Source organism: Peromyscus californicus, unplaced genomic scaffold, assembly GCF_007827085.1.
Source record: "Peromyscus californicus insignis strain IS unplaced genomic scaffold, ASM782708v3 Scaffold_4__1_contigs__length_199733344, whole genome shotgun sequence".
Classification (NCBI taxonomy): Eukaryota; Metazoa; Chordata; class Mammalia; order Rodentia; family Cricetidae; genus Peromyscus; species Peromyscus californicus.
In genome coordinates, this window is record NW_026294562.1 from 32,055,060 (window position 1) to 32,083,013 (window position 27,954).

General features: G+C 43.8%; 1 protein-coding gene and 1 non-coding gene across 2 annotated transcripts in view; both read left to right on the top strand.

Moving 5' to 3' along the window:
• The window catches only part of Gldc (glycine decarboxylase), a 91,002-nt gene that overhangs the window by 19,775 nt on the left and 43,273 nt on the right, over positions 1 to 27,954 (top strand). Inside the window, exons 3-11 of the mRNA XM_052763352.1 lie at positions 263 to 398; positions 8,361 to 8,525; positions 13,469 to 13,546; positions 15,033 to 15,180; positions 15,504 to 15,700; positions 17,367 to 17,463; positions 22,331 to 22,436; positions 25,255 to 25,394; positions 27,327 to 27,407. Of these exons, the coding sequence (XP_052619312.1) occupies positions 263 to 398; positions 8,361 to 8,525; positions 13,469 to 13,546; positions 15,033 to 15,180; positions 15,504 to 15,700; positions 17,367 to 17,463; positions 22,331 to 22,436; positions 25,255 to 25,394; positions 27,327 to 27,407 (1,148 nt within the window). The remainder of the gene's footprint in view (positions 1 to 262; positions 399 to 8,360; positions 8,526 to 13,468; positions 13,547 to 15,032; positions 15,181 to 15,503; positions 15,701 to 17,366; positions 17,464 to 22,330; positions 22,437 to 25,254; positions 25,395 to 27,326; positions 27,408 to 27,954) is intronic.
• On the top strand, positions 5,169 to 5,272 carry LOC128095777 (U6 spliceosomal RNA). The gene has a single exon (XR_008213381.1). It is a non-coding gene; the product is annotated as a U6 spliceosomal RNA (small nuclear RNA).

Below are 27,954 nucleotides of genomic sequence, written 5' to 3' on the forward strand. Positions count from 1 at the left end.
ACACAAGCAAGCATGTGTACCTACACACATGTGTGCACATATAAATGATGAAGGACTAAAGCTGAGAAACCACGTGCCATTAGGGGACCCTCCCACCAGGTTTCTGTATACACTATTTAATGATGGTTGGCTGGGTGACTATTTTCTGTATAGCTGTTCTCCTGATGTGAACACCCAAACAACATGAGGCTTTTAAATGGTAGGTGGAGCTCCCTGTTGGGGCATTTTCTCTAGTAACCTGTCTCCTTTCCCCCACAATCAGGTGAGAATGAAATCCTTGCAACTCTGCATGCCATCGCAAGCAAAAACCAAATCTGGAGATCGTATATTGGCATGGGCTATTATAACTGCTCAGTGCCCCAGACCATTTTGCGGAACTTACTGGAGAATTCTGGATGGTAATGTATCGCCTCATTAGAGAACAGGACTACTAGACTTGTGGTCCTTGTATCTCAGAAATCACACACTGATACCTGCCCCCTGCTGCTCTCTAAGCTCCCAGAGAACCCACTTGGCTTCTCTGGCTGGGAAATTCTTTACAGGGTGTTGTAATAGATTCTCATCCCTTTCATTTCCAAAAGTCCAGGTCTGATGATCTCTTCCTGATTCTCTATACTGCTTTTGGGCAAGGCATCATTCCTCTTTGGTGAGATCCTGGGGCATTTTAGACGGTGTCTGAATTTAGTCACTCAGTATTACAGCCTGGGAAAGAATCTTGGGCTTTTGTCTTTGGCCAGGATTTTCAAAGGACCATACTCATGTTCCCCTTCTCCCCACATTTCTTGGTCCATGACCAATAGAAATGAAGTGACCTAGTGTCAGAAGAACGGAGACAGTAACATCAGCTTTATTGGCACCACTTATGGAGAACGGGAACGGATGTCTGTGGACAGGTCTGCGCTTGCGCGGCCCGCTTCTTCTTCTCATCTCACCTTGCCAATCAGATAATTTGCTCTTGCCCCGGGGGTTATGTATGTCAGAAGACCTTCAGGAGTCAGCTCTCTTCCACCACGGGGTCTGGGGATGGAACTGATGTGGCCAAGTCTGTCTGGCCATCCTGCTGCTTTTGTCCCATCTTTACAGGAACCAGGTCTGCTGGCACCCTCTTGCCTGCACTCCACCCCTGTGTGGAGATTTTCACGGCAAAATACTCTACTTCCTTACTAATAAGAGCACAGGAAAGCAGGCCCATCCAGAGAGCGAGCGTTGCAGTTTTTCAGCGCACGAATGTGCTTTGCTGTGTGTTTGCATTGCCGAGGGCTTGTTTTTCACTGTGGCTCAAGTTTACATGGTAAACTCGAAGGGTGATTTCAAAAGCAAATAGCCTTTCCCTCTTCCCCCTTAGAAATCAAAGTCTGCTGCTGCCTGTGAATGGACCGCAGCATTCTCTGCCTGAGCTCTGGCCTGTGGCCTTTGCTTTTAGTGACCATACAGAATATCTGCCATATTTCTCTCTGGCTGTGAGCTAGTATGCTAATTAATTTGGGGGTAGCCAGTGTTTTGAGAGGGAGACAACACTCTGTTTTTCCGTCTCTGGCTTTGGGTGCATTTTAAATATTGCTGCTTTGCATTACCCAAAAGCTGGTCTGCACCCTAGAGGGCTACTGAACCCTGCCATGCTGATAGGGAGGGCTGTGAGCACGTGGGTGGTAGACTTCACATTATACTTCTGAATGGTTTCCATAGCGATGGAACCAACAAATTCCGGTGACGTGAGGTGAAAATAAATGGGTCACATAGACTCGAAAGAATACGAACATTTGGGCTCTTAAAAGAAACTGTACGCTGGATCTAGAATTTTTTTCATGTGGTCCACAATCCCAAAGTATCAGTTGCTGATAACATCATTAACAAATACCAACATTTGCCTTTTCCCTGTGGCTTTCTGGTTTTTATGATCTTGGCAGTAAGATTAAAACAAGCCTTTTATGAGTTTTATGAGTCCTTCTGAAAGCCCCCTACTTTTTCCCAATTCTGAAAGAAAGACAACCAAAATGATAGAAAATTGATTATTTTGGAATAAATGCCAATATATATCATGTTGAATATATTACCAAATAACCTATTTCAGAACTATAAGCCTTCTTAGATATGGAGATACTTTTAAAATACATATATTAAAATGCATCTAGAAAAAGAAACTATTTGAATTAATGTCAATTAAGACATACTCATGGATCACAGACATCATTTTTTCCCTTTTTAATTCTTCCAGGTACCTGAGATTGAACACATGTCACTGTTAGGGACCACTGAGCAACCTCTGCAGTTCTTCAGACAATTGTTTTTAAGCACATTTTTCCCTGTGTGTTTGATAGCAACACTTGGGTGACATCTTTTAAAATCTTTTTTAATATGTAAAAAAAAAAATTTTTATTTCAGTTGTGTATGGGTGCTTGCCTGAATGTGCCTCTCTGCTCCACATGCATGTGTGGCTGGGGTCCACAGAAGAGAGCATCAGGTCCTTCTGGAACTGGAGTTACAAATGTTTGTGAGATACCATATGGGTGTTGGGACTTAAACCCTGGTCCTCTGGAAGAGTAGCCAGTGAATACTCCTAACTGCTGAACTGTCTGTCTCTCCAGGCACCCTTTGATAGCTTTTTGTTTTGTTTTGTTTCTTGCTTCTTTTGAGACAGGGTCTCACTATAACCCTGACCATCCTGAAGTTTGCTTTGTAGACCAGACTGGCCTGGAGCTCTCAGAGATCCACCTACCTGTGCCTCCCAAGTGTTGGGAGTGCCACCATGGCTGGCTTGGTAGCATTTTCTAACCATGAAATGTGGGTTATTCTTTACTTCCCTTCACATTGCCATTGCTAAGAAGAGCATTTATGCCTGTTATATTTCCTCAGCGTAAAAAAAAAAAAAATCCCGTAACTATTTTAAAAGTTCGAAGTAAAAGAGTAGTGGCAGCAGTAGTGCTTACATTAACTCAACCTCGGATTATAAAAAGGGTTAACAGGAAGGCTGGTCATGAAAACGGAAATTACTAAAGCCCACTGGCAGAGATCATGGGGTCCTTGCAATCTGAGATATGAACAACTGTGGCTTTTTCCTGTGGGTAGCGGGAAGCCATCAGAGATACTTGGGTTTTGTTTGTTTTATTCACTCTGTGCATGTGTGTTTGGATCATGAATGTGCTTTGGTGCAAATGTGGAGCTCAGAGGACAGCCATGTTGGTTCTGGGGACCCAACTTAGGTCTTTAGGCTTCACGGCGAGTGTCTCTACCCGGTGAGCCATCTTGTCAGCCTTGCCGTAGATTTGAATGGGGAGTCAAAAGATGTACATTTGCACCTCAAATGTTTCATAGTTAAACATTGGCAGATTAATAAGGCAGTGACGAAGGGCTGGACAGGTGCAGAAGCCACTGGAAGATTGATGGTCCTTATTTGGATCTAAATGATTTTATGTGATTTCATTTTAGGCTTTTTTGAAACAGGGTCTCAGGCCGTCCAGGCTAACCTCAAACTCACTGTGTAGAGGAGAGGGACTTTGAGCTTTTGTCCTCCTCCTCCCCAAGCCCCAGCTGGGGTTAAAGGCATGCACCACCATACCTGATCCTTTTTTCTTTTGAAGTTAATGTGACATTTAAGGTTCTACTGTCTTCATTTTGTGTGTATGTGTGGCTAGTGTATGCGTGTACCACACGGAGACCAAAGGCTGTGAGATCCTCTGGACTGGCAGTTACAAATGGTCATCTCATGTCCTGCTTCCTTTAGATTTTTTTTAAGTCCCAAACACACTCTCTGTCTGTCTGTCTGTCTCCCACTCTGTTTCTGTGTGTGTGTGTGTGTGTGTGTGTGTGTGTGTGTGTGTGTGTGTTTGTGTGTGTGTGTGTGAAGAGGGTTTCATTTTTTCTTTCCTTTTCCTTCCTTCCTTCCTTCCTTCCTTCCTTCCTTCCTTCCTTCCTTCCTTCCTTCCTTCCTTCCTCTCTCTCTTTTGAGATGGGGTTCTTGCCGTCTAGTCGAGGTAGCCTCTAATTTTTAATCCTCCTGCCTCAGCCTCCCAAGTGTTGTGATTACAGCATGTGCCGTCACACCTGGTCTTTCTGGCATCTCATTCTTTAGCCCTAGCTGGCCTGGAACTTTCTATGGAAGTGGCAGCTGCTGCCCCCTGCTGTTCAAGAACAGCAGCTGTAAGGAGGACTGCACATGCTTCTAAATTAAAAACATTTGGGGCCGGGCGGTGGTGGCGCACGCCTTTAATCCCAGCACTCGGGAGGCAGAGCCAGGCGGATCTCTGTGAGTTCAAGGCCAGCCTGGGCTACCAAGTGAGTTCCAGAAAAGGCGCAAAGCTACACAGAGAAAATCTGCCTCGAAAAACCAAAAAAAAACCCAACCAAACAAAAAAACATTTTGGTAGCTGTTTTTTTTTTTTTTAACTTAAAAGTTTGCATGTGTTTATGCTTGTTTGTGTACCTCATATAACCTGCCACTAATCTTGACAGTGTGTCCCCCTTGACAAGGTATCCCCCATCCCCCTCATACATCTGTTCTAGATAACAACTGTCTTGCCTCTTTAAAAAGAATTAGGCTGGGCAGTGGTGGTACACACCTTTAATCCCAGCACTCGGGAGGTGGAGGCAGGCTGATCTCTGTGAGTCCAAGGCCAACCTGGTCTACAGAATGAGTTTCAGGACAGCCAGGGCTACACAGAGAAACCCTGTCTCAGAAAAAGAAAAAAAAAAATGGGTGCAGCTGGGTGTGGTGGAACATGCCTTTAATCTTAGCTCTTTGAATTTAATCTCTGAGTTGGAAGCCAGCCTAGTCCACAATAGACAGCTCAGGGCCAGCCAGAACTACACAGTGAGACCCTTTCTAAAAACAAAAGAAAACCCAAACAGAAAGACATTGTCCATGGAATGTTAACTGAAGAAAAAAATAAGACCTCACATAGACTGTAATTCTGCTTCTTACAAGTGTAAATATTATGTGGAAAAGAAACTTCAAACAACACCTAATGCTGACTGAGTTATCTTGAAGTCTGGGGATTTGGGGCGCTTTTGCTTTTCCAACCCATTATAATGAACATGCTTAACACGCTCACACAAAAAAAGGTAATACAGAATTCCTACACAGAGAAGTTGGTTAATAAATCATAGCCCTTGTCTCTGACATTTGGGGTATGCAATAATAAATTAAATATCGGTTTTAGTATCACCACACAGCCCTCACCTCTGCAGCACAGATACTAACACTGGAATTACAGAGAAGACTTGCATGTCGCCTGTGCAAAGACGACACACAAATTGGGAAGCGTCTCATATTTTTAAATGACATGGGCTTTGGGCTTTTTGGCTAAACCACTTTTGTTAACGTTCAATACAAAGCTCAATGGCTCTTGGTCTGATAGGTTGGGGAAAGAAAAAGATTCCCGAGGAAAATCACTGTTTACATTTTGGTTCATTTGCTTGCTTTTATAAGCGTATAAGGATGAGGTATTTTATACTTCGCTTTTTAGGGTCTTTTATTCCTGTTGTTTGTTTGAGTTAATGCTCTCCCTCTTAAAATTAATATTTTATGAGCATCGTCTCAATGTTAGGAACGTTTATAGCATCGTTTTCAATGACTGCTAGCAATATGTACATGGGGTGGAATTCGCCTCACCCGCAATTCCCCTTTTAACAGTCACACCGTTTGTTACTCATTTTTTCCTACAGTATTTATTCCATGCTGAATTCTTTGGGAATACTTCTCTCTCCTAGTATATTCTATTCCTGAGAATATACTCAGTCTTTCCTGTTCATCAGTTGGGGTAGCTGGTACATGCATACATTCCTCTGGGGGTGTGCATATGTCTGACGACCTGTCTACATCTCAAATGATGGCTCTGAACACAATGAAAGTGTCCTGTTGGGCAGTCAGTCTAAGCATATGGCGGGAACAGTGTCACATCTGTCTTCCTAATATCGAGCTGTGTGTGCTGGTCTTGTCTGGTCGGACATCACCAGTGCCCATTGTCTATGCTTTTGTGTGACCTTGTTTCTCTCGCTCCCTTTCAATGGCTTGCCCTGTGTGTTCATTGTATGAGTCATCCATTCCAGTTCACCAGTCATGTAGAATTTGCCTTTACAATGGTGAATCCAGGCTGTTCAGGGAATTAACAATGTGTTCTGCTGTACACACACACACACACACACACACACACACACACACACTCAGTTACACCAGTGAAAGATGGAGAAAATTATTTCAAAGTGCTGATACAATACTGTGGCCTAAGACTGTCTTCAAACATAAACCATGTTAAATAAAGCCAACGTAACAATGCTTTCAAAGCCTGTGTGTAATTACCAGAACAGGAGGAAAAAAAAGGATATAAAAATCAAAGCCATTAATAAATCACTTAAAACTCTTTGGCTTGGTGTCTTAGTTAATTTTTTTTTATTGCTGTGATAAGACACCATGACCAGGGCGACTTAGAGAAGAGTTTATGTGGGGTCTTACAGTTCAGAGGGAGCATAGCAGGCAGGCATGGATTTTAGAGCCTGCTTATAATAAAACACATGGATGCCCCGAGGAAAAGGCTCCGTCAAGTGTTTGCTGAGGACCTGAGTTCAGGTCCTTGGCACCCATGTAAAAGCTGAGGGCCACTGCACTTATCTGCAATTCCTGTGCTGAGGAAGAGGAGGTAGATGGATCCCTGGAGCTCATGGGTCTGAGCTGGCTTGATGGACTCCAGTTTCAGTGAGAGTTCATGTCTCAAAAAATAAGCAGGAGAGAAACTGAGGAAGACACCCAGCATTGACCCCTGCCCCCCACATTCACATACAGCACATATATAAAATACATGTGCATGTTAAATAATTATAATTAGAAAATAAAGATAATTAAAATAGTAATGTAACAAAAAAAATGTAGAAAGCTGGGCATGGTGGTCTATGCCTATAATCCTAGAACTTGAGAGGCTGAGGAAGGAGAACCAGGGCCAACCTGATCTACCGAGTGAGTGACAGGTAGCCTGAGCTACATAGCAAGATTATGTGTTTAAAAATAATAACAAAATGTCAAGGGACTGAAGAGGTGGCTCCGTGGTTAAGAGCACTGTTGCTCTTGCAGAGGAACCAGATTTTGTTACCAGTACCTACATAGCGGCTCACAATTATCTGTAACTCCAGTTCCAAGGGATTTGATAACCTCTTCTGACCTCCATGGGCACTCATGTAGTACACACACACACACGCAGGCAAAGCATTCAGACATGTAAAATGAAGTAGGTAAATAAAAAAAGTGCAGAGGGAAAAAATGTACTGGTTGTGCCCAAAGAATATTGTTTCTATGACAGTTCTGTTCTTCCCCATAAAAACCCAAAGAAAACATGTCATTAATTTGGCTTTTTATTGCTGTGACCTGTAGTGCAAATTTTAATTGGTCTTAATAATAAAAACATAGTCAGATATAGGGGTAAATGCTGAAAGATCAGAGAGACAAAGGAGCAAGCCACAGCCATGTCTTACCTTACCTCCCCAACTCCTCAGCCTGAAAGGGGGGGGGGGGAGTGAGTTCCTGTCTCCTCCCACCTTATATTCCTCTCTTTGCCCAGCCATATCACTTCCTGTCTCCACCTCCCTAGTGCTGGGATTAAAGGTATGAGATGCTGGGATTAAAAGTGTGTGCCACCACTGCCTGGCCTCTATGGTTAAGTAGTGGCTAGCTCCACACTCTGATCTCCAGGCAAGCTTTATTTGTTAGAACACAAAATATCACCACAGTGACCAAATACTCAGCATAAGTAATTTAGGGGTGAATGGTTTATTTTGGCTCAGGGATTATTTGTGTATTCAGTGTGCTGGGAGGCGGGGGCTGTGCTCCCTGGAGACCTGTGTCAGAGCATGCACATGGAGATAGGAGGACTGCTTGCCAAGTCAGTTAACTCCTACCATTTGGGTCTCAAGGATTGAACTCGGGTTGTCAGGTTTAGTGGCAAACACTTTGCCTGCTGAGCTATTAACTTGGTTCGTCACAGAAGTCAGTCTGTCATCAGTGAGGGAACAGAGAAGTTTGTGTCCTGGCAGCTAGGAACCCACCCGCCTTCTTTTTCAATCCAATAAGCTTCCAACCTATTGGATGGTGCTGTCCACATCCCGGGTGAGACTTTGCCCACATTCTGGCTGGGTCTTCTACCTCAGTGTATCCTTCCTGGAAACTTCCATACAGACACACTCAGATGTGTACGTCATCGATTTTCTAAGCGATTTTAAGTCTAATCCAATTGATTGTCCCAATCTTGCTGATCAATGTGTTATGTAATTCTCAAGAGATTTCGGCGTTGAATTTGAAAACAAAGGAGCTTTCATTTCGTGAGCTTTTCTGGATAGGAGAGGCACAGTTTGGACGCGGTCTTCTGTTTTCCTCTCAGGGTCACCCAGTACACTCCGTATCAGCCAGAGGTGTCTCAGGGGAGGTTGGAGAGTTTACTCAACTACCAGACCATGGTGTCTGACATCACAGGTTTGGACATGGCCAACGCCTCGCTGCTGGATGAGGCAACCGCGGCTGCAGAGGCGATGCAACTGTGCCACAGGTGAGAGGCTCAGCGGGAGAGCCCCTCCAGGAGAGGGGTAACCCCTAGTCCCCAGCATCTTAAACTGTGGTTTCCAACCTCAGGTGGGGTTTCATAGATGAATGTAGAGTTTGTCAAAAAAAAAAAAAAACAAACCCAAATTGACAACAATAAAAAGTTTTTTTTTTTTTTCTGAATGTGGGGCAACCCAAAATTAATTTAAAACACAACACTAATGAGTCTGAGGTATTTCTGGCAGAACTTGCATCATCTGACTTCATTGCAGCCTTGGTCCTCAATACACAGGACACATGTACACTTTGCACCTCACGTGCCTTCAAGTCACACACCAACAAATGCTACCTGAAACATCTCGGCTCAGATTCAAGATTATTGCATGATATGAATTATAGGAGTGGGGGTTTTGTTTTTGGTTTTGTCTGATTTTTGGTTTTGGTCATGCCTCTGGCACCCCAGGCTGGCTGTATAGCTGAGGATGACCTTGAACTCCTGATTCCCCTCCCTTCATCTTCTGAGTCCCAAGTTTAGGATTATGGGTAGGAGCCACCATGTCCAGCTGGACTATGGGTCCTTTTAACCGTACATCAGAAGTCTTCTGCTCTCATAGAAACATGACAGTTTCATTACAAAAGACAAAGTCTTAATACTTTCCTGCCATAATTTCTCACCATGTAATGGCAAATTAGCATATCTTTGGGTTACACTATGTTAGAATGCTTGGTTTCAGAAATTTGCTGTTTCATTTGCTGATGAATTTCATAAAGACATTAGATGGATGTTGGCTTGGGGTAAAGACAGAATTTGAAACAATTTCTAAGCGGCTCTAGAGGTGCTTCCGCCATATTGTGCTATATGTCAAGAGGTATCTTAGTATTGACAATCATAAAGTCAAAATGGCCATCAACTTGAGGAACACTGAAGATACTCTACATTTTCTGTGATCAAACATTCAACTAAGATTTAATTCTATAAGTAAAAATAAGCACATCTACCTCATTAATATGCAGATTTGCTTTAGCAGCTGGGCCAAGCATCCCAACAGAAATAATTAGATACATTTGCTTTTATCAGTTGACATCTATATCTATCTATCTATCTATCTATCTATCTATCTATCTATCTATCTATCTCCATCCATCCATCCATCCATCCATCCATCCACCTACCTACCTACCTACCTTTCTATCTAGGTATTAGGGTTGTTTCAAAATAAATTTCTTTATGCTTATTTGTCACCAAATGTTTGATTGGGATGTATATTTTCTATACCTATACACCTTCTCTCATGGAAAGATTTATCTGACAAAAATGAGTCATGAGTTGAAAAGTCTTAAGAATAAGAAGCCCTGGTTGCAGGGGCTTACCAATTCTCTCTTTCTCTCCTTCTTTCTCTCCCTCTCTTTTACACACATATATACGTGCATGGGCACTTGTGTGCACACACACACACACACACACACACACACACACACACACACACATATATATATATATATATATATACATGAAAGATAATATTATCAGTTAATAAAAGAAGTGTTACAATAGGTTTTTTCCCCCCAAGCTTCTAATTGCTTGACAGAAAAACATTGTTTTTCTTACATAAGTCCGAAGGTGACTTATTGATCAACCCTGAGGTGTTATCACGGACAGGTGTCCCTGTCTGCCTGCCATCTTTAGCATAACATTTCAACAGTAGGTAACTGTTAGACCTCTAGCCATGACGTCGAGATCTGCCGTCAGGAAGAAGCAAAGGGTGGAGACCTAGAGGGACTTCTAGCCAATCAGAGGCCTCTCTACAGAGCTGTCACTCAACAGCTTTCACTTATATTTCCCTGACCACCCTTCCTTCATGTGACCTGAAGAAAGAAGCTCAGTATGGGCCTATTCCTGCCCTTGTTACTTGAAGTACTGGGAGGAGTGGATAGTGGGAGGGACTGACATTGTGCGATGGAGTGCAATCAGCAACACTTCTTCAGAAGACTTTATGTTTGAAATTTACTTTGTTTTCCTTTGTTGTTGTTTTTTTTTAATGCCCCTCCCACACCCATTCCCTACTTGTTGTAATAATAAACCCAGGGCCTTGGGTATGCTCTGACACTCAGCTGTACTCTTAGTCCTTGGCTTTTTGAGGCCATAAGGACTTGAACTCGAGATGTTCCTGCCCTTCTCAGTGCTGTCCTCTCAGGCATGTGCATCTCCACCTGCCGTTGTTTCCTATTTTACAATGTATTTTGAACACCTCATTCTTTCTTAGCTGTCTAGAATTGGGCTTTGGGGTTTTTGTTTGTTTTGCACGCACATGTTTGTGCATGTGTGTGTGTGCATTTGTGTGCACGTATGTGGTGTGTACCACTTGTGTGCAGGTGCCTATAGAAGTCAGAAAATGTCAGATCCCCTCAGAGTCACCCAAAGTGGTTTTGGAAACTGAACTTGGGTCCTCTGGAAGAGCAGCAAGTGCTCTTAATCACGGAGCCCTCTCTCCAGCCCCTAGAATAGGACTTTTGTGTCTGTGGCATGAAAGTGCCATGGTTATTTAACCTCACATCTGCTGCTACACATTCAATTTGTTTTCACCATATTCTGTTACTAAAAACATATCATGTGCATCCCTGAAATAAAACTGTCCCAGAAATTCTAATTCTTTGCTGAGGATCCATTTCCAGAAGTTACTGGGTCACAGGGCACAGTTAACAATCACTCTGCAGTTCCCCTTCCTCCACGCTCTGCCTTGGAAGACTATTGGAACACATCTTCCTGGAAGAATTCTCATGTAGGTTGGGAGATCTGCCCACATTCATGGTGTCATCTAAGACTTGGTGCCTCTCCGTGAGTGCCCATATGAGTTTATTACTTGGCTCCCACATATGTGGGACCACCAGGGTGCAGGCAGGTATAGACTCACTCAAGGTATGAAGATCCTTGTGGTGAAGCCCATCTGGGACCCTTCTGCTTCTTCAGCAGCATTGAGGGTAAGTTCAGGTTCTTCATGGGATACACACAGGCACATAGGGTAGTCATTTACATATCTTCTTAGTTACTATTCTCAGCTTTTTATTGATTTTTAATAATTTTTGTTCACTCCTTTCAAATCTTAGAATTATTTTTATTGTTTCAGGCAGGATCTCATAGCCCAGGCTGGCCTGGAACTCACTGGGTGGCTGAGGATGACCTTAAACTTCTGATGTTTTTGTTTTCATATTCCAAGTGGTAGAGTTACAGACACACACCATCACACCCAGTTTATGTCATGCTGAGGATCGAACCCAGGGTCTCATACATGCTAGGCAAGCACTCTACCAACTAAGCCACATCCCAGCCCCCAGTGGTAACCACCAAAGTGAAGGTGTTTGTTCTTTGCTTACTTGATTGTTTGGACTGAGGGTTTCCTACCTGCCCTGCATGGCTTACCTCTAGCTGAGGTGATGGGCTGCTCCCCCTCAGTAAATGCTTGCTTCTTCTCTCCTTTCTCCTTGGGGCTGCTCCTAGATTGGCTTTGGTACGTGCATTTGCTTTTCACCTGTAGAAGTCATTGTAAAGTAGAGTTGACTCAGGTCATTGAGTCCCTACTAACATTTTCTCCAATTTGTTTCTATTCAAACTGTGGGAAGTATTTCCCACTAGGTAATTTTTGTTCTAATCACCCCAACTTGACATATTCCCTCATTAAGTTGATAGCTATGCCAAATGTAATTGTATATGCTATAATCCTAGCACTCAGGAGGCTACAGCAAGAAGCTTGCTTGTGAGTTCAAGGCCAGTCTAGGCTGAGATCCTATCTCAAAACAGAAACAAAACAAACAATAAAACAAATTATATGTAATGCAAAAGTAATACCTGTATTTAATGAAAAAAATCTATCAAACTGAGTGGACTATAATTCAAAGTAAAACATGCTATTTTCTAGGGTAAGCCTCCAAAGGAACCATTGTGTATCTACTGGGAAATTAATAGCGTAGCGTGACACACAAGTGCATACACTCTGTGCCCTTTTTTCTTTGTCCACATACGCACTTGGTACCTGAATTGTTATATAGTCACCTTGGTCTTGTTTCCTGAAACCACAGAAAGGGAAAGTCTCCCAGCACCTGCACCCGAGAGCCCACCCAGCTCAGCTCAAGGTCTTCCTGTGTGCATCTCACCTCGGTTCTTTCCCAGGGTGCTGGTGAGGACACTTGGCTTAGATCATCTCTAAGTGTTCCTGTTTCTTAAACTCTTTGGTACTTCTGTTTACTTTTGTATGTGTGTGTGCACATGTGTGTGTGTGCACATGTGTGTGTGCATGCTGAGAGGCTAGGAAGCCATCTCTGGGAGTCAGTTCTCCTTGCATCTGTTGAGCAGAGTCTGTTGAGCAGAGTCTGCCTTGTTTTGCCCAACTAAGACTCTAAGCTGAAGTACCCCATGTGACAACAGAATTCTAATTTGTGTTACTCTAGAAGAGTTGTTTTTTTTTTGGTAGTGGTTTCAATTTCCTCTTATACTTAATATTTACCCTTTTCTTTTTATCATGATATAGATTTTTTTTAATTGGATTGATTTTAAATTATGTTAGAACAGGGTTGAATTTCAGAGGCTCGCAGTCAGGAACTACCAGTCCTTAAACACTCAGTTCTTTTCACACTGTGCTTCGTTTTCCCCTCACTGCTTTGGCGTCTTAGAAACTCTGATTTTAGTGCCGGGGAAGAGGCTCAGTTGATTGAGAACTTGCTCTGGGTTAAGCCCCAGCACCACCTCTGCAAGTCTTAGTGACACACACCTGCGATCTCATCTCAGCGCTGTGGAGGCAAGAGGACCAGAAGTTTAGTTAGAGGCCAGGCTGGCACACCCGAGACCCTGTCTCAACAAAGAAAAAGAAAACAAAAACAAACAAACAAACGAACGAAAACTTGATATTTCAAAGTCTTTTGGGAATGTTCAAGTTTTGTGCTTTTTCTTTCCAACAGACACAACAAGAGGAAGAAGTTTTTGGTGGATCCGCGCTGCCACCCACAGACAATAGCTGTTGTCCAGACTCGAGCCAAGTAATTGATTTAATTTGTGTTTTGAACCAAGGGTAATATCATATTACCTCTGCCTCATCTCTCTTTCCCACTTCCAGTCTGATTGGAAGTGAACCTGCTTTATGCCGAGTTTGCTGAGTTTCCTCCCCCCCCCCCTACTTTCTTCCATGGATGCCTCTGCTAAGTCCCTTGTGAGCACTGAGGGACAAGTACATGGTGAGCTTAGTTGCCTTTGCCCTGTAGCAAGTTACCATGCTACTGTAATCTTCTAGTAAAACTTAAAATATTAAAATCGGTTTGAGGCAGGAGGATTTCAAGTCTGAGGCAAGAATGAGCCAGGTGGTATAAACCTGTCCCAAACAGACAATAGGGCTATTGTGCCAAGTTGGTGAGGCTCTGGGTTCGATCCCTGGTGCCATGAAGGAAACAAGTCAGAGGACTTGTGTCCCAGTGGATAAATACATAAACAAAAATGAAATAAAGTAACCTCAGCAGTGTTTTGGACGGTTGGGAAAACAGAACTCACACACAACGGCTAGGGTCTTGTGTGTGCCTCCTGCAGATGGAGTTTCTCAGGAATCCACACAACACCTAGAGGAGCGCTGTGAGTAGCTCTAAGTGCCTTCGCCTCTGTGTAGACCATTAAGCAACTGAAACATCCCCAGCTTAGCCGGCACCGGATTGGCTGTCTGCCTTGGAAATGTGGGGCACGCTTCTGCCTCGTACCACCCTTCGGAAGGGATTTTGAGTCATTGTTAGAGGGTTTTGAGAACCCAAGGACGTCCTTCCTGTCATTGGGGTGTTTTTCATTTACCATAGCTGACCTGGAGTAAATGTCACAGTGATGACTCTGTTGCTGTAGGTGTTGGGTCTTTAGCTCTCCGAGGTGATATCCCTCTCAGGAGTAGGTTGGGGAGTTGAGGGGAGGGGAGTGGGAAGGACAGAAGAAAGAGCAGAAGGAGGCATGCATATGAGTTGGTATGGAGGAAAGGTCAAGTATGAGAGGAGGTGGGGCTGGAAGGACACTGAGGGAACGCCCAAGAAATGAATACAGTCTGACTGGAAATAAACTGGTGCTAGTTACATTTTCTGAGCAGGCATGGTGGCTGGAGAGATGGCTCACCTGACAGGCTGAGCTCTGTCACCAGAAGCCTTGGTAGAAAGAGAAAGCTCACTCGCCAAAGTTGCCCTCTGACCTCTATACATGTACTTTGGCATGTAAGCATCTGCACTCACAAACACATCACACACACACACACACACACACACACACACACACACACACACGCACCCCCTCCACACTCACAAAAATGTCATACACACACACTCACACACGCATGCACATACACACGCACTCACACACACATACACACTCACACACGCGCACTCACACACACGCATACACACGCGCGCACGCGCACACACATGCACCCCCTCCACACTCACAAAAATGTCATGCACACACACAATAATAATAAAGAAAACAAATTTTCCCTTGTACTTACAGATATAGGGGGGTGCTTGTCGAGCTGAAGTTACCCCATGAAATGGATTTCAGTGGCAGAGATGTCAGTGGGGTGCTGTTCCAGTACCCAGACACTGAGGGGAAGGTGGAGGACTTCACAGAACTTGTAGAAAGAGCCCATGAGACTGGGGTAGGTAAGCCCCTTGTTGCAGCCCAGGAAGGTATGTCCCAGTTCTCATATATGTCTGCCTTTTGGTGTATTTCAATTTCTTTATAATTACCACATGGAATGGTGAAATTCTCTTGCCCTGCTCCTTCCTCCTTGTTAATGTCAATCACTAATTTGCGGTGCTCAGTGGCATCCAGTAAACAGTTGTTGCATGAATGCACAAGCAAATGGAATTCCCAGAAATGCACCCTCCCTGCCAGTGTGTCTATAATAGAGACAGCTCCTGCAGCCTCACAACTCAGGAGAAGGTAATAACCTTGACCTCCTCTCCATTTCCTCTCCAGAGCCTGACCTGCTGTGCCACCGACCTTTTAGCTCTGTGTATTTTGAGGCCACCTGGAGAGTTTGGAGTGGACATTGCCCTGGGCAACTCCCAGAGATTTGGAGTGCCACTGGGCTATGGGGGACCACATGCAGCCTTTTTTGCTGTCAAAGAAAACCTGGTGAGGATGATGCCCGGAAGGATGGTGGGGGTGACAAGGTAAGGTTTCACACCCCCTTATTGTGATTATGACCTTCCCTATTTTTTTCCTTTCCTTTTTATTAAAGATTCATTTTCATTTTGTACGTGTGTGTGTCTGTATGTGTGTGTGTGTGATTGTAAGCCATGTGTGTCTAGGTGCCCAAGGAGACCAGAAGAGGGCATCGGATCCCCTGAAGCTGGAGCTATAGGCAGTTGTGAGTTGCCCAGTGTGGGTGTGTGGAAACAAATCGGGTCCTCTAGAAGAGCATCAAGTGCTCAGCAGCTGAGCCACCTCTCCAGCCCTCCCTCCCTGCCCCTCTCCGTTCTTTCCTCTGATTTCTCTCCAAATTTAATTGGCCCATGTCAAGTGATTAAAGACAAGTACAACACAAATTAAGAAGAGAGAGTCCATCTGGGGTGTGCACCGGTACTTCTGCACACTGTAATTCAGACAGAATGAAAAAGTATTTGCATCCTATGTAAGACACGAGTGTAGTCATGTACGGGCAATCTCGGTAGATGGAGGCCTGGGGAGACCTGTGTATTTTAAGTGCTTTGTGCCTAACCAGTTTCTTTCTTAAGTATCCCATTGTGGGAGGAAGAACTCACTTACGCAAGTTGTCCTTCACACACACACACACACACACACACACACACACACACACACACCCCATACCCCAAAAACAAGTGCAGAGAGGAAGTAAAAGCACAAACTGGCTGTGCACATGCCTTTAATCCCAGCACTCAAGAGGCAGAGGCAGGCAGATCTCTGTGAGTTCGAGGCCAGCCTGTTTTACAGAGCAAGATCCAGGAAAGTCACAAAGCTGCACAGAGAAACCCTGTCTCGAAAAACCTAAAAAAAAAAAAAAAAAAGCACAAACTGAGTGTGATCCAATGTCCAATGGGTATCTGGAGGTTCCTGCCATGTGGCTTTGAGTCTTAATAGCTTCTTTTTGATGGTGCTTCCTTCTTAGGTCAAGATTTGTATTGGGGAAATCTCCATTTTATGCTCATCCCAAAAAACTATCTATCTATCTGTCTTTCTGTCTATCATCTATCTATCTATCTATCTATCTATCTATCTATCTATCTATTTATCTATCTATAATCTATATCTATCATCTAATATCTGTATCTATAATCATCTCTCTATCATCTACCTATATCTATCATCTATTTACCTATTATCTCTCTCTCTCTCTCTCTCTCTCTCATCTATCTATCTATCTATCTATCTATCTATCTATCTATCTATCTATCTATTACATTAAACAGGGAAAATGTGAGGTAAGTAGTGAGACTTAGCATTCCTTTTTGTTTTCTTAGTAAGCATTCAGTCTCTTCAAACCTAGAGAAGAAATTCTGTTTTCTCAGTTTATCTCCCTTTTCCGTCCATCAGTCATGGAGATTGAGGGACAGATGCTCCTTTGTCCCATCACCCTGTTAGACAGAAGAATTCCTGGGAAATTCCCTTTCACTGTTCCAGGCTTTAGTATATATGTCTCAGGGCCTCAAAGTTCAAATTAAAAACCTATATATAGTCGTATTTAGAAAAGGGACATTTGGAAGTCGGATTTTTATGAACTTGCCCTACTGAATTCCCTTCAGCTGGGAAGCAAGTGCATCTAAGAGAATCCTGGTGCTGTGATCATCTGTGCTGACTGGATGCGTTGTCTCTATCCAGGGATGCCACAGGGAAAGAAGTGTATCGCCTTGCTCTTCAGACCAGAGAACAACACATTCGGAGAGACAAAGCCACCAGCAACATCTGCACCGCTCAGGTACGTGCCACATCCCACCTGACTGCTGAATAATGGGAGGATCTCACTGGTTCTCTCTTCTTTTCTCATTCATTCACCACTGTGGCTGGAAGTTTCTCCTGTCCTGCCTGGCCCCACAATCCAGAGGAATCTCTCTACCCATAGTCCCACAGCTGCCTCTAAAATAATCACTCAGCGGCTTAATATTAATTACAAAGTGTATGGTCTGTGGCTCAAGCTTCTTGCTAGCTAGCTCTTATAACTTAGCTCAACCCATTTCTATTCATCTATGTATCATCATGTGTTCTGTGGCTTTACCTGCGTCCCATTACATGTCACTCCTTGGACGGCAGGCTGGTGTCTTCCCCAACTCTGCCCTTCTCTCTGTATCTCTGCTTGAATTTCCTGCCTGCCACTAAGCTGCCTTGCCATAGGCCAAAGCTGCTTTATTTATTAACCAATGGGAGCAACACATATATTCACAGCATACAGAAAGACATCCCATAGGCCTTGGTGGGACACAGAAAATTTTCTGACTACACCCCACCTGCTGAACTGTGTGTACACTAGAGATGGCAGATCTTACTGACAGAAAAGCCTGGTCTTGTGTCTTACTGCTATTCTAGGTCACACACTTTGCCTTTACATTCATTTCATTGATGGCTCAGTGGTGAAGAGTGCTTGCTGTTCCTCTAGAGGATCCAAGTTGGGTTCCCAGAACCATGTTGGGAGATTCATAGCTGCCTGAAATACTAGCTCCAGTGGATCCAAAGCCCTCTTCTGATCTCTGAGCACACCCAGACACATGTAATATGCATACACACATGCATACAACCACACCTACAGGTAAATCAAAATAAATCTTAAAAAAAGACGTCATTGAGCTGGGCGGTGGTGGCGCACACCTTTAATCCCAGCATTCGGGAGGCAGAGCCAGGCGGATCTCTGTGAGTTCGAGGCCAACCTGGTCTACAGAGTGAGATCCAGGACAGGCACCAAAACTACACTGAGAAACCCTATCTCGAAGAAAAAAAAAAAAAGACATCATTGTGTTTATTTTGCCTAAAATCACACCTTCAACATCTTAAACTGATTAAGTTCAGGGAAAGGATAAAGGGATACCCTTTAATTTCCATGTACTTTGAGTATATTTATTATTAAGTACTGGGTTCATGGTCTCTCGAATTCTTAACCATGGGCAGTCTATATGGGTGGGAATGTGGCCCCATCTCTTTGAGCTACAGTGGAAGATCTCTAAGAAGGAGGCCAGGGGGCAGAGGTGACGTGATGGAAGGGAAGATCCAGACTGGTATCTTCTGGTAGTCATTCTTTTGGGGGTCATAAAAGGGTTCCTGAAACTGACAGAATAAAGGTAGTGATTTGGGGGCTTCTGTCCTTGAAGTTGCTTCAGGGATGGAGTCAGACTTTAGAGACTCAGCCAAGTCCCAGCATGAGCAGTGTACACACACACACACACACACACACACACACACACACACACACACACCACCAAAAATAGGCACAGCCAGGTGTGGTGGTACATGCCTTTATACAGCACTAAGGAGGCAGGAGCAGGCAGGTCTCTATGATCTTCTAGAAGAGCACCCAGTGCTCTTAACTGCTGAGCCATCTCTCCAGCACCTATTCTTTCTTTTTTCTTCAAATATGCAAGCATTTGTGATATTAGATGCATTTGTGTCCTGGCACATTTGTGGAGGTCAGAGGACAACTTGCATGGATCACTTCTCCTGTTCTGCTGTAGAATCTGGAGATCAAACTCAGGTCATTAGGTTTGCGATTTCCTTACCCACTGATCCATCTCATTTTCCAAATGTACTGGCCTGTCTATAATGAACAAAGTTATGTGGTTGCTTCATCTGCAATTCCTTTAGTTTGTGTAAAGCTCATGTTATCATTTTTCTGTATATTTTCAGCAGTTATGAAAATGGTATATAGATAAAGAAAATCAGGGGCTGGAGAGACGGCTCAGAGGTTAAGAGCACTGCTTGCTCTTCCAGAGGTCCTGAGAGTTCAATTCCCAGCAACCACATGGTGGCTCACAACCATCTGTCCTGAGATCTGGTGCCCTCTTCTGGCCTGCAGTCATACATGCTGTATACATAATAAATAAATAAATCTTAAAAAAAAGAAAGAAAGAAAATCATGTTTGCCCTGGGGATGGCCATAGTCTGTCTTCCTGGTTTTTATCTTTTCATTTTGCTGACTATCTAGTTTTTCATTTCATTGTTCCTTTTCCCGACTTGTTCTGGGGTTGCTCACAGTACTCCAGTGTCTTTGCAAGCAGGCAGTTGCTCTTCTGCTAAGACATGGCTGACCGTTCCTGAGCTTCCCCCTCTGTGCTATCTTTGAGTGTCCTCTGCTGCTGCGTCTGTCAACTGTTGCTAGTTCTCAGTCCTGCATCTTCCCAAGTGGCATCATGCAGTCCACACTGAAGTTCTCTTAGATTCGCATCATTGATGGAGCATGGCTATTTTTTTTTTAAATCTCTGAAAGTCTTTTTTTTTTTTTTTTTTTTTTGGTTTTTCGAGACAGGGTTTCTCTGTGTAGCTTTGCGCCTTTCCTGGAACTCACTTTGGTGACCAGACTGGCCTCGAACTCACAGAGATCCGCCTGGCTCTGCCTCCCGAGTGCTGGGATTAAAGGCGTGCGCCACCACCGCCCGGCAGAATCTCTGAAAGTCTCTTAATGGATTATATTTTAAATCTTTCTATAAACTTGTGGCCTAACCAGTATAAAAAATTCTCCCCATGTTCTGTGCCCCCCCCCCCTTTTTCTTACTTTTCTTTGAATTGGTCTCATGTATCCCAGGGGAGCCTCAAAATGACTATGTAACTAAAAATACTCTTAAATTTCTGATTCTTCCAGCCTCTAGAACTTGCAATATTAAAGGCAGGAAATCATGATTTCAAGACCACCCTAGGCAGCATAATAAGACCACTTTTCCCAAAGAAAGATAATACAGATTTAGTTTCAATATATAAAATGATGTATATGCTTTATAAGAGGCAGAAGAATGTCTAGGCAAAGCATAGACAAAGAAAATCAGAGGTCAGAGGGGATCTGGAACCAAGAGTATTCAGTCTGATCAGAATGTGTTTGTATAAGCAAAGCTTTTTGTTTATTTGTTTAGTTTAGTTTTTTTGAGACAGGATCTCTCTGTGTAACAGCACTGACTGTCCTGGATCTTGCTCTGTAGACCAGGCTGGCCTCAAACTCACAGAGATCCACCTGCCTCTGCCTCCCAAGTGCTGGGATTAAAGGTGTGCACCACTACCGCCCAGCTAGCACAGCTTTTAAAAAGGGAAATGGAAAACAGATTCTAAAAAGTCTCCCAGAAAGCCAGGTAGGGGGTACATGCCGGAAATCTCTGCAGTAGGGAAACTGAGGCAGGAGGATTCTGAATTCAAGGCCAACCTGAGTCAGACGGCAAGATCCTGTTAACAATAAAATAGTAGAAGATAGCAGATATGAGGTGGTTCAGTGAGTAGTGGTCCTTGCACATGGGCCTCATGACCCAGGCTTCAACCACATTGCCCACAAAGTAGCAGGAGATGATTGGCTCCCAAGAATTGACATCTTGCTTCTATGTGCTGTTCTCTCTCTCTCTCTCTCTCTCTCTCTCTCTCTCTCTCTCTCTCACACACACACACACACACACACAAATGGTGTATGAGATAAATATAAAGGTGTGCAGGTCAATACACACACACACACACACACACACACACACACACACACACACACACACGTATTACTTTTAAAAAATTTTAGAGCCTGCAAGGTGTGGTGGCACATGCTTTTAATTCCAGGGTTCAGAAGGCAGAAGATGGCAGATTTTTGTGAGTTTGAAGCCAGCCTGGTCTATATACTGAGTTCTAGGACAGCCAGGGTTACATAGAGAGACCCTGTCTCAAACAAAACAAAACAAAAAACCAAATAATTATAGGGCCTGGAATGATGACTCTATGTTAAGATTATCCTTATTGCTTTTGAAGAGGTCCTGGGTTCAGTTCTCAGCATCTATGTGGTGGCTCACAACTGTCTGGAACTGCAGTCCCAGAGGATCCAATTCCTCTTTTAATCTCCATAGGTTCCTGAATACATGTGGTGCACATACGTACACTCAGGCACACACATACATGTAATATTAAATGAACGAATATTTTAAAATAACATTTACTTCCTTAATGTATCTGTATGAGTCTGGGCACACACATTAACGAGTGTGGGCACACACATACCATGACACTTGTGTAGCGGTCAGGAAACAGCCCCTGGTGTCAGGTGTTACACTTCTGTGTCTGTCTTTATGTGGGTTCTGGGAGATCTGAACACAGGCCCTTTCACTTTGGGGTAAATGCTTTACCCTTGAGCCCTCTCCCCCAGGCCTCACTGAAGTCTCTTGTGGTTTAGCTTCAGAGGAAATGTTTTCTTGGAGTTTTCGAGTGTTTGAAAATTGCTTGTTGTTTTGATTCTTGAAGAAATGTTTAATTGTGCATAAAATCCCCAGATCTCCCCTGTTCCTCATTGAGGTCTTTATTGCTCCACTGTCTTCACAGTAGCTATTGCTGGATGCTGATAGCAGTCTGCTTTCAGCCTGCTTTCAGCCTGCTTTCCTCTTAGGACTGACATGATCCTGTTGTACTGGTGAGACCCCTTCATAAGGCTTAGTATGATGGCTTTAGTGCTGTTTTCCTCAGGCTCTATCAATGGTCTTCGACTGTCACAGAGAATGTCATTTTGGCTCATTTTTCTTCATTTTGGGCATCCTAAGACTAAGAGGAATGATTATTCCTCCCTCCCACCACCTGTCTTCCAATATGTTGTTGCACGTTGTTGATTCCATAAATGCTCTTTCTTGTTTCAGGCACTCTTAGCCAACATGGCTGCCATGTTTGCCATTTATCATGGTTCCCATGGGCTGAAGCATATCGCCAAAAGGGTTCATAATGCCACTCTGATTTTGTCTGAAGGTGAGTCGGTTATGTTCCCAGCATAACAAGATTTATACATGTGACCAAGCATGAAGACTTGGGGTGTGTCCAACACTGAATACAAATAGAGGTCAGATAAAAAAGAGGACAATATTTTCAACATCTATGACAGTATGACAGACTGTTATTTTTTTCTCTTTCTTTTCTTTTGTTTAGACAGGGTCTCACTATGTAGCCCTGGCTGGTCTGCAACTCACCATGTAAACCAAACAGGCCTTGAACTCACAGTGATACCTCTGTCTCTGCCTCCTGAGTACTAGGACAAAAGGTGTGTGTCACCACACTCAGTGAGTGTTGGTATTTGTAATAGATGACAATTTAGAAATAGATAAATATACAAATAAATGACCAGTGAACCCCTATAATGTAGCATGAATTTTAAAAGTTCTTATTAATAAAATCAAACCTGGAGCCAGGTATTGGAGTGAACTGGAAGATCAGAGAGACAGAACAAGCCACAGCTAACCTCACCTGGCCAACTTCTCAGCTGGTCTTGTTTCCTCAGACTGGAAGCTTCTGTGTCCTCATCCCAATGGCTCTCAGCTGAACTGTGCTGCTAGAAGCATGAATGCTTAACCAACCAAATGCTTCTAGTTCCTGGTCCTCACACCTTATATATCTTTCTGCCTTCTACCACCACTCCCTGGGATTAAAGGCTCGCTTTCTGGGATTAAAGGCATGTGTCACCATGCCTGGCCATTTCCACTGTGGCCTTGAACTCACAGAGATCCGGAGGGATTTCTACCTCTGGAGTGCTAGGATTAAAGGTGTGAGTGTCACCATTTTCTAGCCATTGTATCTAGTGGCTGTTCTGTCTCTGACCCCAGGTAAGTTTATTAGGGTGCACAATATTTTGGGGAACATAATACCACCACACTATAATTTCAACCTCATTATTAATCCAGGACCTATTTTATCTTTTTGTTGTGTTCTTGACAAAGTCTTGTGTAGTTCAGACAGCCTCAAGCTTATGATGTAGCTGAAGATAACCTTGAACTCGTGATCCTCTGTCTGTGCCTTCCAAATGATGAGGTCACAGACATGTGCCACCCATGCACACTGTTTTATTATTTTTAACTTTTAGTTTTCGTATGGTCCTGGGGATGAAGCTCAGGACGCTGTGCGTTCTCTACCACTGAGTTAGGCGCTCAGCCCCTTTCCCTAGGTGAAGATTCAGAAATGTCAATACCCAATTGGTGTAGCTTTTTATGCATGACACTTAAATATTGTGTATCAAAAGTTCTTAAATTGATGTGGGGAAGATGGTATCACAAACACAGGCCTTGAATTTGCAGAAAAACTCGAGGTTGGCTCAAGACATCCCCCAAGATGAGGTTCTCAGACCAGTTCTCAGCACAGAGGAGATTTATTTGGCCCAGAAGGACAGAAGGCAGAGATGAGGGACAAAGACAGGAGATAGAGGAAGAGGGAGAAAGGAAGGGAACAGGGAGAGGGGGCAGTTGTCCCAGAGGACAAAGGACCGCCTCTGGATGGGAAGGAGACAGACGTGGCACATAGGAAAATGGCGGTTTATAAAGGTAAAGGGGAAGCAGCACATTAGGATGAGGTACTCAATTTTTTTTTTTTTTTTTTTTTTTGGTTTTTTCGAGACAGGCTTTCTCTGTGTAGCTTTGTGCCTTTTCCTGGAACTCATTTGGTAGCCCAGGCTGGCCTCGAACTCACAGAGATCCGCCTGGCTCTGCCTCCCGAGTGCTGGGATTAAAGGCGTGCGCCACCACCGCCTGGCTGAGGTACTCAATTTTAATTGGGCATGTTAATTAGGTGAGCCAAAGGGGACTTTCGATTGCTGGACTTCAATACGTTGATAGCTGGACCTTGGTAGTCAGCCTTAGGAGAAGGAGGTAGCCAAATAAGGGAATAGAGCATGGGGGCTGTCTTTAGAAATGTAATCTAAGGGTTTTTAGCAGGCAGAGGGAACTGAGAAGGGCAAGGCCTGCCAGAGCCACATGCCCGAGTGGACTAGTGTCCCTTCATAATTCAGGTGCTCAGACCCGTCTTTAAAAGCTGGGGTGTGGTTCAGGTTACATGGCTGTGATCCCAGCTGTGGAGAAGCATTGACTAACGGTCCTTGGTATTCACTAGCCGGCTAGTTTAGCCGAGGTGGTGTGCTTCAGATGCAGTTCCACCCTGTGTCAAACAACAAGAGATGATGGGATGGGGTTGGAGAAGACACTCAGTGTTGACTTTTGGCCTCCACACGCACCTATTGCACACGTAGAGACGTGAAGAGACTAACAACTTCCAGTTGCCAAAACAGTAACAAAAACCAACTGAAAAAGTGCGTCTGCAATTTGATCCAGCTACACCGCTGTTAGGAATTTATCTAAGGGAAGTAATCAGATAAGTGTGCAAGGACTGTCCCTTGAAACCTTGTTACAATAAATAGCCCAGTCTTGGAAGCAGGTTGAATGCTCGACAACACATAATCACATAACGATGCCTCCATACATTTGACTACTACATAGTTATTAGAAATAATTATGTGATAACTGATCTATAGATAAGTAAACACACACGTATTACAGCTATTTCTAATATGTACATCAAAATTTATTTCTGGTTGATCTGGTGGTTTTTTTCTTCCCTTGTTTGATAAGTGTTTCCTAATTTTCTATAACATAGTAATAAAATCACTTAATACCCTTTTAAAACAGCCACCGACATACTGGCCAGGGGAGGAACAACCTCTAGTAGGGGTCACCTCTTGATGTCTGTGACGGTAGCGACTGTCGCGCAGAGCTCTGTCAGAGACAACTGTGTCCCCTGTCTTGTCTAGGTCTCAGACGAGCGGGACACCAGCTGCAGCATGACCTGTTCTTTGACACTTTGAAGGTTCAGTGTGGCTGTTCAGGGAAGGAGGTGTTGGGCAGAGCGGCCCAGAGGCAAATCAACTTTCGACTCTTCGAAGATGGCACAGTAAGTCACATGCTTAGTACTTTTGACCCGTTCTTTGAGCTTTCCTGGATTCTCTCATGAAACGCCTTCCATTTTGTTTAACAACCATAGGGATTTGGAGTCTATTTTTTTGTAAAGTTTTTAACTTCTGACTTGTACTGTGACTTTTTCAAAGACTTTTTCAAATAAGTTATCCTCAGCTTTTCCCAAGACTTTTTACGTTTTTCGAGACAGGGTTTCTCTGTGTAGCTTTGTGCCTTTCCTGGAACTCACTCTGTAGCCCAGGCTGGCCTCGAACTCACAGAGATCCGCCTGGCTGTGCCTCCCGAGTGCTGGGATTAAAGGCGTGCGCCACCACCGCCCGGCCCCAAGACTGTTTTTTATGTGGGGACTGTTCATGATTAAGGCTCTAAGTTAGATAACAAAGTGAATTAAATGATGAAAAAGCTTACCACTTTTAGTTCCTAGGGGAGCATCCTGAAGTCATGAGACTGCTGGGAGCCTTGATCCTGACGGGTCCGATGACCTGGGACAGATGTGTGAAGTCCGTGAAATGAACAGAACTCTGACCACCTGTTTTAAACAAGTGGCCCTGGATAGCCTGAGCCGTTTTCATTTATACAGGTTCAATGGTTTGCATGAACAGTTTTACAATCAGATCTGTTTCCTTCAGTTTCTAATAATAATCACAACAGCTTCCAGTTTGTTCCCTCAGCTCATTCCCCTTCCGCCCCCAACTTTCCCTCCGGGAATCATTAGCTACTTGATTCGTAGCTTCCAGATCAGAAGTATAAGCAGCACAGCCAGCAACAAAGGATGTTTTCTAACCAGGCCCACCCACAGGCGGAAGGAACAGTGTGCTCAGCGGGCAGCCTGTGCGATTCCAGCGGCATGCAAAGGGAAAGAGACTTTTGCTTCTAGTGGTTAATATTTACCTCTAGTCAAATCTAAGCTCCCACAATTAACTCATCTGCCAAAGCTGAATCAATTCATTCTTCATTCTATACTATTCTATCTCCTATGGGGGAATATACCATGTTTTCTCCTATCATCCTGTAAACTACATAACTTAAAAGCTTACTCTGAATAGTTGGCATTGTTTATCTCTTGTTTTTATGCCCCTTCCTCTCAGCTACCAGGAAAGAGGGCACTATGGTTTCCTATGATTCTGCTTCGTTCCCTGTTCTCAGACTGTTCCCATTAACTCTCTATCACCTATTCATTTGCGTTTCTCCTCGACTCTTGTGGTTAGAATCATTTTCTCCAGAACAGTTACGCAAATTTGTAATGTCATGAACTACTGTCACTCTTTCAGATTAGTCACAAGGTGCATTAGAAGGCACCATCCTGTTCTTAAGAATCCCAAATTCATGGTCACACTTGAAACTTCAAAGCCTTTTAGGAGCTGAATCAGGTCCACTGTATGTTTTTAACAACATCCCTTCTGACTTACCCAGGGGAGATTCACCAGGGAGAAGTTTTTCTAATGCAGTAGCCATTTCATCCATAGCTCTGAGAAAGTAAAACTAGAGGCAGCCAGCAATATGATTTGTATACGGAAAGCAAGGAGAGCGGGTAGCACGTGTGCTCCTGGGGTCATGAGCAGATTTATGCAGCAAACTATCCATCGGCCTTGCCAAAAAGGGGTTAAATTCCCCAGGCCTTGCCTCCAGGAGAACCTGTTCATGCTACTCTCAGGCCATGTCCCCCGAAGAAGTTACAAGGCTTCTGGTAGTGTCCACAGGTGGCTTGCCCAACTCTAAAGCTTGTCAAGTTGGAGACTGATCTAGTCACTTTCCCTTAGAGATCAATATGGTCCTAACGATACTCTTGTGTTCTAGAGTGGATGAGGACTTGGACCAGAACCTTCTCCCAATTTGGCATTTTGTATAGTTACCCTTGGTGGTCTGGAGTTTGGAGCTGATGATTTCCTTTTGGTTTTTGTTTCTGTAGCTTGGCATTTCTTTGGATGAAACAGTCACTGAGAAGGATCTGGATGATTTGCTGTGGATCTTTGGTTGTGAGTCCTCCGCAGTAAGTAAAGACTGTATAGTCTTCATAATGATTTTTAGATGTGGTGTCCAGGATGGCTCTGCTCTGCCTTTTGTGGGCTGAATGTGAGTGAGAACAGGGTCAAGTGTGGCAATGGACAGCCCACTGTTCAAATTATGACACTGCCTGTCCCTTTCTTCCTGTGACTGTTGATAGCTAAAAGTCACTGTTAACAGACCCTGTTGAGGCCAGTACATCCAGGCTAGGTGGATTATTAGTGATGCGGCACCCTGACTTCAATACAAAGTTTGTGACATTGTATTCTGGGAAATTTATTACACTCACTCATTTAATGAGTAATTTTCAAGGATGTAATATATGCCGGGTATTACGCTATGCCCTGAGGTTATGATGGCAAATAGGACACGATCCCTCCCTCCACTAAGTGTATAGACCAGTGAGGAGCCAGACACAGAATTCCAGCCTGGTCTGTGAGGAAACTGTGAGCAGAATAGATCAGTTTCTCACTGGGGCTCGGATCAATTTCCTACACTGAGATCTGAAATTTGAGGGTGAGTTATTGTACATT